This window comes from Falco punctatus (assembly GCF_963210335.1).
Source record: "Falco punctatus genome assembly, chromosome: 4".
Lineage (NCBI taxonomy): Eukaryota > Metazoa > Chordata > Aves > Falconiformes > Falconidae > Falco > Falco punctatus.
This window is the reverse complement of record NC_137583.1, coordinates 12,995,799-13,006,612: the sequence shown is the minus strand read 5'-3', so window position 1 is coordinate 13,006,612 and position 10,814 is coordinate 12,995,799. Positions and strand designations below refer to the sequence as shown.

General features: G+C 40.7%; 1 protein-coding gene across 1 annotated transcript in view; it reads right to left on the bottom strand.

The window, feature by feature from the left end:
• Positions 1-10,814, bottom strand: part of LOC308063109 (netrin-4-like) — a 55,193-nt gene that overhangs the window by 24,554 nt on the left and 19,825 nt on the right. Inside the window, exon 3 of the mRNA XM_080385657.1 lies at positions 8,731-8,994. Coding sequence (XP_080241783.1) covers positions 8,731-8,994 — 264 coding nt within the window. The remainder of the gene's footprint in view (positions 1-8,730; positions 8,995-10,814) is intronic.

Genomic DNA, 10,814 nt, shown 5'->3' with positions numbered 1-10,814 from the left:
CCTGGCTGTGCCTTTAGCCCACATTTCACTCTGGTTTCCTATTGTTTTTCTTTCTGAATGCTGGCTTGATTTTTATTCATTTTTGGGCTAAGCTGTCCTCTTGTTTTTACCTACAGTGCCAACAACTCCATTATCAATCTGTAACAAACTGCATACAAGCCATGCTGAAATACAACCCCTGAGTTACAACAGGTCACCAGCTCTTGGTGAGTGTCTCAAGAATGGAGGAAGCAGGAAGGGGAGCGAGGCTCTGTATCTTAATAGGTGAATGCCTGAATCACAATGTAATGAGTAAATACCACTGTTCAAGCCTCCTGAAAGTGAATGGCATAAGTGAGTTTGGTCTTGTTTGAGGCTTTGTTCCTGATGCCACTGAACAGTCTGGCCTGACTACCAACCTTTGCTGTAAAAAGACCCAGAATTAGTTTTCAGGGGAGGAGGAACTGGGAGAAGCTCTAAATTCTGATATACGGACAAGGAGTGGTGGATTTACGGGTTAGGCATAATGGGTTAGCACACACTGAACAGTTCAGAGAAGTTTGGACATGACCTGTTCATTCAACAGGCAAAATAATTCCGTCGTTTACTTTGTAATAAGTCTGGCTAACTCCAGCAACTGTCTCGACTTAGCTGGGTTTCTGCTGGTTAATCCGCAGTGGCTCTAGGGGTGTGTGATTGAAAATCCACTCCCAAAGTGGGCCTGTGAGCTCTTCTCTGATTTTTTACCTCTATTGAGTGAACTTGGCAGCATGCATAGCTCCCATTGAAGTGAAATTATGTTGAGTAATGGAATAGATGAAGCCAAGAGAAAAATAGCTTTCTACAACTTCTCTGCAGATGGCTGCAGCTTGGAGAGTGGGGAAAGGGCAGGGCTGAAAAAGGCACAAGGCCAGCCAAATTTAGAAGGAATCTGAGAAGAGAGAAAAAGGGCTAGAAAGCCTGTGATTTAGCAGAGAACTTGTGCACAGCAAAGAAAGGATTCTAAATGCCTAAAGGGTGCAAAGCTAATCCCCAGGACCCTTCAGCACAGTGAGTGAAGCCAGGCAAGGAAATATATGTAGGATTTTGCAATTTTTGCACTGAGTAATATGGAATTTGTTTATAATCCTGTGCAAAATTGCTCCATGTTTTGTGTGCACCTGCTGCCAATGTGTTAAAATGCAAACTCCAAGTATCCACAAGGTACAACTCCAGAAAGATTTGCTTAAATTACTGGGAGATTTATTGGGGATGAGTGAACTGGCTGGAAGGTCTGGAAAAGCCTTGGTAAAAGACCGAAAACTTTTGTTCTAGTAACATGTAGGTGAGCTGAGGACAGAAACAACACAGCAGTCTATTCAGTTCCAAGGGAACTTAAAAGCACAAGGACTTAATGTATGAGGCCAAACACAGCAGCTCCTATGATTGTCACATTCACAGCAACTTCTTAGTGTTGGTAGCTGTGTCAAATTCAACTTAGAGACAGAACAGTATATGTTGTGTGGAGCTTAAACAAAAGAACCTCAGAAATTTGCTGTACTATGGGACATCAGAGAGGTATTGGTAGCAAGTGACGGCTGATAGCTGTGAGGTGAAGCAATTATTTTTCTGTCTTCGACACACACACATAGATTCTTGCAGCTTTAATGTGAAAAGCAATCCTTACAAGAACTATAAGGCTTATTTTACCACCCCTAAAATACATTTACAAGTGTTTCCCATCAAATGTTTCTACTAGCAGGGTTATTACAGTTCTTTCACAGATATGAAAGTAGCAGAGAACATCACTTAAGTGATTAAAACAACAAAAAACACTATTAATGACATCAGTTAAGCAATAAAATTAAATTACATTTAAATGGCTCACCCGTAGCCATTGCTTTTAAGAAAAGTTCTGTTTAAATCTAATAATGTCAGAAGTTGTTTTCTACCCCATCCCATAAAGCAAGAGGCGGTTTCCTACAGCTGAGTGTCTGCATGGGTGGATCAACACTGAGCCCTGATTTAGGAAAACAATTAGGCATGTGTTTAAATGCCAGTCCTGAATAGGCATGTTTTTCTGATTTAGCCTTCAGTAGTAGTAAAAGATATTTCCACAACAATAATAAAATGTAGGGGAAACTTGTTGACTTTATAATTGCAGAATTCCAGCTGACTGAACCACTATATGGATCATACCAACAAAATTGTTATTCTCTAAACCATAGATACTCAAAACATCATGTTGATGGTATGAATGCCAGATGCTCTGGCTGCAAACCACAGGTTCTCGGTAGAGCTCATGGGGAACCTGCATGGATATCATGTTAAACACACTGATTATGATCAGAAGAGGGAGGAAGCACAACCCACATACCCTATGTGCAACAAGGAAATTGAAGATGCAGTATGCCATGGTATATTGTCAGGGTACACCAAAGTAGCCAAATTAGCCATCTTTCATAAGATGAAATAGCACTCAACAACTAATTTAATTTCAGAGCTCAACAAGGAGGCAGGGTATGTTCCCCCAAATAAGGAACATCTTGGCCACTGCAGGTGGATGAGGCTGCACCCAGCACACAAATACTCCTGCTCTTGCCTGCACTTCAGCAGACAGTGCTAAGTGAAAAGGCAGGGGATGGGCAGAACTTGCCTCTAAACTACCTAGGAATGGTCCCTGGAACTATTTTAGACCTAACATTACCTGAACTTTACCAGAATGTCAATTCAGAACTAGGTGAACTGCTGCTTACATGTGTCCCTGCTGTTCCAGCTGAAATGGCTGTAATGCAAAGTAGTGCGGATTCTCTTGGGAGGGGAGAACAATCTTGTTAAAGTTTGAGTCTAGTGCTGAAAAGCCAGCAAAATCAGAAATGTTCACAAAAACTGTGGAGATGAACCCAGATTACAGAGCTTAAGTCTGTATCGAACAGGACTCAAACCTTTAAAACTTTTTCATTAGGAGCACTACTGCAAGCTTTGTGCGATTCTAGGAGATATCTGATGTAGCATCTGAGTCAAAACTATAAGAAACCTTACCAGAATTAATACATTTTTTGAAAGGAAACACCCCAGACACCAACCCAGAGGTGTACTTGAATTTGGAGGATACAGTACACCTAAAATAAAGGGGGACTATGTACGATATTTTCTCTTGGATCCCAATTTTTAACAACTCAGAAGGACAGGGGTGTTCATTTTTGGACTGACCAAGAACCAACTCCTGGCAGTAATGGAGGCATTACTTTAATGTGCCAGTCTTCCTCACAGTCACTCTGAAACATCGAGAGAAGCTTAGCATGTATAGGAAAGCTCTTTTTTAGATTTACTTAGGTATTCTTCAGTTAAGGTTTCTGATGACTTTTGTGAGAATGTGATGAAATAGGATCTTCTGGATGTGACCTGCAAGACAAGTCTGAATATCCTTTTCCAACTTTTATCTAAGTAATTGTTTGAGAACTTAACTGTCATTTAGAGTCACAGTTTTGAAGCACATCTAGCCCTAGGAAACTAGGAACTCACTAAAACTATCCACTAAAATTAAAGAGAACCTTTCCATGATGCTTCCCTGTCAGGTTCTTTGTCATCCCTGAACACAAATATCTGAAACTTTCTCATCCACCTGCATGTTCTCTGAAAGGGTTTGGTCCGCTGTGGGTAGCAAAGGTGTCAGCACAGCACTTTCTTTTCGTGTAGTTCATGTAACTCATGACTACCCATTGCTCTGTAATTTATATGATCTTCTTTGTTTTCAGGTCATTATGAACAGAATTTAAAGTCCATATTCAGTTTTATTTTTGGAAAAATACCAGGACAGGGTTCTGTTTCTAGAATTTATTCTGATATGATCTAGAAGCTCTTGTAATTTATTTTTTTTTAATGTTCTTGATGCTGCTCACATAGCTGATGTACACAGGGTAACTTTTTCTTAAACAAAACCTACTTTGAATTGCCAGCTACAACAGAGAGCACCTCCTGCATCTTAGAGTGCTGGACATCATACAGACTGGCACAGCTTGCATCAGATAACATGAAAACTTAGCTGGGGATTATCAGTAGAACTGCGCAAGATACCTGAAGAGGAGGTAATATTTGCAAGTGATACTCAGCCAAGTCACCTAGAAAATCACTGCAGAAAAACAAGTTTTACCTTATGTAACCTCCATTATGCCAAACAAGGAATCTTACTTAGGACCAGATCCTGTTCCCTTTGAAGTAAGTGGAAAACTTTCCATTTGCTTCATTGTGGAGGATCAAACCCACAGGGAGTCTAGTTTGTCTCTGCAAACAGGATAAAGAAGCAAAAGAAACATCCAAGGCCACTTGTAAGAATTTCCTGGCAGTGTAGGCACCAATAATCAACAAGGAAAAAAACCCTAATGCTTTGTACAAAAACATTTTGATCCATATTTGCTTTCCTCTGTCTATACTTACTTCTCATGAACTAGAAAGAGAACTGTGAAATGTTTGGCAAACAGAGAGGACTTTGATCTAGATTCTGTGTTCTGCCCATGTGTGCTTTCTGCTTTGTAAACTTTGTTCTGGAAGCACCCCTGAACTCAGCTAAAATGTGTCATCAAAGCAGATCCTAAACCTGACAGCTCTTGCTAACTTTGTGGGAGCTTAATAGAGAAATAATTTACTGTAGAGCAACACATAACTTTGTGCATCCTGCAACAGCAATACCTGGAACAGGATTACATTCCATTGCATCCAATGGTAGAAGAAAACTAGATGTATTCAGGTGGCTAGGTCCTGGCAGCTGTTTCCCTTATAACGGCATCTTAATGCTCTCCATTTAAAAGAAAATGCTTCTCTGTAGTTTCTGGGGAAAATACAGTCTCAATAATTTCCCTCACTGACAAAGGACCTACTTATTTGAATAATGCAGGCCATGAAATACAAAAAGAAGAATTTTGTCCTTAGCTGTGATAAGAAGTTATTTAAGTTGGGTATGACATCTCTGTGTCTGTTTGGGTTTTTTGTTTGTTTGTTTGTTTGAGTTTTTTGTCTGAGGAAAGGAAATAGAAAACAGAAGGCGTCACTGTCAATGGCAACAAACCCCAGATTCAAGGTATGTTTCTCCAGAAGTTTCTTGCCTGTTGCTTACAGCTCCCATCTTAATTTCTCAAAGTTTTTCTGCTGTCTGACATGATATTCTCAGTAGTTAATAAAGGAAGTGTGATCTAGATAAATTGTGTTGAGATGGATGCATGGCTTGTTAAAAAAAAACCAAAAACAAGGCACACTGAAAGAGTAATTATTACTTGTTTACTGCCAAAATAAGAAGTCAAAGGACATTTCCATTGGATCCTATGGAAGTCTACTTTGAATCTTGCTGTACTCAGTATTTTCACAAATGACTTTTGGCCAGAGAGAATATGTGTGAATCTATCAAGGATTTCAAGCTATGAGGAGTGATGTACCATTTGGAGGTCAGTTCTACAATTTGCAGTTTTCTTGTATCTGCTCATTTCTACAACACTGCAGCATCTGTGACACTGCTTCTCATACAGCTGCATTTCTTATTGGCAGCCTCGGTGGAGAAGGCAGAAGCTGAAAGGGTTGTCATGACTGAACTGACAGATCCACAGATAAATTGATCATTGACAGATCATCTAGTAGTCATAGATCATCCAGTCCCTCTAAAATGGTGTTGAAAAATGCCGGTTCAAAAGTATCAAGACATTTGCTTTAGTTTTCTCCATTATTTAGCCTCCATATAGTATCAGTCTAGCAGTGTTAGAAGTATTACAAATCAAACCAATTTCTTTTAAGAGTAAGAAGAGCAGGCTTACAAGTTAGCACAGCTATGTCTCTTCCAAGACCTAACTGCAGAATGATCTCAGTTTTTGGGCCTATCCCATGGCAAACAATTACAGTTGTTTTCTAAATGGACTTGCTTTTAAGTATAGAAAATCAATACATTGTAGAAGGACTCTGAACTCTTAAAGACTGCAGCTCCTGTTACTTAAGCCTTGCTGTGGAGGTCTGTGTTTTTCCAGCATTTTATTTAACTACTTGACAGCAGCCCAGGAAACATGAAGCTGCTCTGCTTTCATGCTGTGATATCACCCACACTAGCCACATAAAAACTGTGTGTCTTGAGACTCGCTCTGCCCATGTGTTCATTAAATATTAGATGTGGCCAGTGGGATGAATCAGATTGTTTCTGGACATGCAGTGTTTGTTTCTAACATCTCTTTTCCCCGTCCTGTTTTAGTCACCATGTGACTGAAATTACAGCACCTTCCCCTCTCTGCCAAGAAACTGCAAGATGACAAAAATTTTTGTTGCAATGTAGTTTGGCTGAGATAAAATGTCTCATTGGTGTTCACCTCACCACTCACCACCAAAGGCCTTTTCCTTCTGCATGTAAGCAAGAAGATTACCATGCTGTAAGATACAAAGTTATACCGTGTATAAACTCTCTCATGCTAGCTATGTAAACCAAATCCTGAGGTCTGTGCCTATGTGAACTCACCTTTCACCACTACAGTATCATCATTGGTAAGTATTAGATAAAATGTAAAAGGATCCAGGAATCTGGCTCTTCCAGGAGTGGATTTTCACTGCATATTTGAGAAAGAGCTAGAGTGTAATGACTAAAGCAGAGAAAAGAGGAGCAAAATAGCATGATCATCTTTACTCCAGGCTTATATGACCTGGGAGTAGAATTTTAAATGTTGACCTCCTAAATTTCCACACTTCTCTGGTTAGTACAAAAACCCAAAAACTAAGGAAGGATAAGGTAAGAACCTTCCAATCATATCTGCAGGATGAGGATCATCTGCTCTCCATGATCTCCGGGGGAGAGGGGACGAGAAGGAATCATCTTAATTTGCAACAGAAATTATTTAAGCAGGCACTAAAGAAGAACTTTCAAAATGTCAAAATGGGAAGAGCTACTGAGGGTTGCTGTTGGGTCTTCTTCATCAGAGATTTTCAGAAACTAGTTCAACAAGCATGGATGGCTTAGGTGTGCTTGATCATACCTTTATGTGAGGACTCAGACCAGCTCACTTATGGTCTTTTCCAGCCCTTATCTAGGACTCTAGAGGTGGTTAAAGCTCTGGAAGGCTTTTCTCGCTGCTGCATTTGAGTCCCTGCTTAAGCAAAGACTTGCTAGTGCCTGTGCAAATGATGTTATGCATCCACCCTCTTGTCTCCTGGGACAAGAGTCACTCATGAAGTGCATTGCATCAAAACTATTTCACCTTCTGCCCCATGAAGTCATCGATGGCACAAAAAGATTCTATTCCCTTGTGACTAGTGGGGGAAAAAAATAACCAGTCATAGTTACATGGTTATGGCAGTAATATACACAATATTCTCTTTTCCTTTTCTGATGGGCAGAGTGTTTATTCTTCTACCAGCTGTATTCATTTAGCATGTTATTCATCTATTTGGTTTCACTATGTGTATATTTAACGGAATGCAGAAGGGAGGATGCACTCTTCAAACAGCTTTTCTCCACATAGTTATGTATTAAGTGAGTTTATATTTATAGTTAGCTGAATCTGATAATATCACCTAGTGTTTGAATACTGTAGCTGAATCTTAGATTTAGACCACAGATGGAACTGATTCAGAAATGATTTTGCAAATGTTGTGAAACTCATATAGTCCTAATTATCTTATAATACCTACCTCTGAACCTGGAAAAGTTGAAAGGAAGACAATGTATACACATTCCATGAGAAAATAAACCAAAATGTCAAGTGTACCATATATCTAAAGGGACAGAAATTAGCTGAGGATGTATTTCTTGAGTCTGTTATGTCAGAGTGCACCAGGGACTCAAGTTCTAAGGGTTTTGGTTTTGGTTTTCAAAACCCATTAAGAGACAGAAAGCCTTCCAGGACCATTGGAGCCATTGGCTAGTTTCAAGTGGCTTGAATTCTGTCTGTGATATATGTGTTTAGATGTACCTGGATATTTGGTTAGCTTCATCTCCCTGTGACTGTTATTACAGTTCTTTTATATAATACTTGCAGCTAAATCAAAAAGGAGACAGCAGTCATTCGCCCTGAATCGCAACTTCTGACTACGCGTACAAACACAACTCCGCTCACACCTTCTGCACATCCAGGGTCAAATGCAGTTATAAGACTGAACAGGGAGAAGCTATTCATAGTACTACAGAATAATTTTCCTACAAGGTCTGGCTTTTTTTAAGGAAGTCTAACTTATTTTAAGATGAATGGGTAAAAGAAGGGGGAGTGGAAATTATTTTCATGTCCTGAACGCTGCTGTCTGTATAGTGAAAGTAATAAAAACACAGAAGACTGAAAACCTAAAAGTAAAGGCTGAAACCATAAGTATGACAGAACCAGTTACGTCTCACAAACTCAGAAAATCTGAGATTCAAGATCTGATGCTGAAATTCTGGTTAGGGTAGTCTTTGCATCAAAAAGATTAGTTCAGTTCTGAGCAAGCACATAGGTAGGAAATTTCATTCACTATATAGTTGTGATCGGATACCTGTTCCAATTACAAAGCCCCTTCTAAATTTGTAAGTATTTTGAGGTCCAGAGTTTTTAGAAGGACCCATCTCTTGCAATGCAATTAATATGGAACGGCAGCAAGGGTTAAAGACAATCTTTTCCCAGAGTGATTGAATGGTTCAGGTTTCACTAATGGGGAAGGTAGGTAGGTTTAGGTAGGTTTAGGGAGCCTTGGACAGGATCATCCACAAAATGTACAGTTAGGCTGAGAAAGCACAAGTAGGTAACAAGTTCAGCAAGTTAGTGAATGTCTAGAACTCACCACATTCTCCGTGACTCCCGTCCTGTTGGCAGGCTCACATTCCTCTGCATGCCCGTTGCAAAAGCAGCTTCCCCGGATGATCAGATCATAAATAGCATAGTGGGCAAATCTCTGGGGTTTCTCTACCAATCCTGAGCCATGGCATGGACATTCCTGTCTTTTTAACAAAAGGAGGCGGAGGTTGGTGAGTTTCAGGAGATCTTGAGCCTCAGGACTATAGGGGTCTTCAATCTTGTTAGCCGGGTTTAAGGCACGATAAATCACCTGAAAGACGGAAGATTCACATCCAAGAATAGGTATAGGACTCTGCATACAGATCAAACATCCCAAGGAAATGTTCATGAAAAAGTAGTATTTCCTATTCAGATGACCCTGCATAAGCAGTTGTGGGGCTGTGACTGATGCCAGAACATTACAGCTGAATTACCCCCAGCTGGCCAAGCACAGCAAGTGTCTATGTACCTGCTTTCATCCCATCTCAGATGTGAGATAGGAAATACTTGAGTTTAAACACCTCTCCCTGGGATTACTGACCCCAGTCACTTCTTGCAGTTTAGCCAATGTGTGGTAACTTGTCAAGCACTGGTTGTGTTTCTAACCCAAGGGACAACAGTGTCACTCAAAGAAATCCAAGGTTTATTGACATAAATGCAGTATTAATGCCATCCAAATTTCTCAAAGCATCTTAGGAACGTGGCTTTAGCAGGAGTTTTAGAGTCAGGTAAACTAAGGCACTAAGGGGATCTGTGAAGGAAGTGGAAACTGTGGTCAGGCTTTTGGCTTGGTCGCTTGAGCTATATGTTAGAAAACACGGCTTGGCTTAGGATGAGTAAGCATCGAGACAACCCTGTCTTCAAACAAAGCCAGCTGGTGTATTCATTAGGAAAAGAGAAGTATCTACACTGCAATGAGCTTGCAGGACAAAAGGTGCCTTCATGCCTATTGGCAGTCAGCAGGTTGTTACTCTTTTGTCACAGCTTTTATGCTGTTTGATAGTTCTTCAGAGCAGCAACAGTTTGGTTTTGAGTATCACAGCTCTAATTTAGTGTTTAACAGTGACTAAAGGGACATGTATTTCGGCATGTGGACTGCTCTACCCTTCTGTATCTCTCAGAGTGTTTGTTTCTGTTGCTCTTGGGGAGAGGTTGATAATGGAGGGCTGCACCACATTCCGTGCCAGTGAACTAGAGAGCTGGTTGCATTCATTCCAGGCTTAGGTGTCCTCTATGGATATGCTAACTCTAATTTGAGAGTTGTTTTCTCCTCTGGCTGAGTTTTGCATCACAGCAGAGGGGCTTACCTTCAGGGTTCTTTGGCCATGCTTTACAAGTGGTGACAGTGTCTGACTAACTCCATTAGCAGAGTGAAAGTGTTGTTTCCATAGGGTTTCCCTCCTTCTCTCGCACTTTGGTTTTCATTTTCTTTCTTTCTGCTGAACTGACCAATCAATACACTTGAAGCATGTAAAATACTTTTGCTCCTTGTTGCTTGCAGAAGCCAGAAAAGAGGTTGTGCTACATGCCTGGGAGATAATTCTGTTGCATGTTCATGGCACATGGGGAGAAAACCCCCATTAAAGTAACAGAATCAGCTGCCAGGCTTTGTACAGAGCTACATCTGCCAGTGCCACAGAAAAGGAAGTGGTACGTTTCCCACCTGTTCACAGCATTTTCTGTTTGGTTAGCTCTGTTCTTTTTTCTTTTAATTCCCTTCTTTTATACTGTCAGCTACTTACAGTAGCTGCAAACAGCCCTGTTTGGTGAGATCAGAGGTGCCCGTATTTCCGTGTTTGATAGAGCTATGGGCAGATTGCCCAGGCTGTGCAATGCAGGTGCCTACATTCCCCTGACCAACGAAACCATGACAAAATAGCCCAGGCCTTTCCACCCCAATGTCTACATTCCCCCAGTCAATGGAACCATAAGCAAATGGCCCATTCTGTTTTGTCCAGGTGCCCAGCATTCCCCTTACTGATGGGTTCACAGGACAAAGACCAAATCTCCTCTGCCCAGTTACCCTAATCCAGGATGGTCTGATCTTTCTAGTGAAAACCAGTTTTATGAACTCTCTCTCCTTTGTCCCAG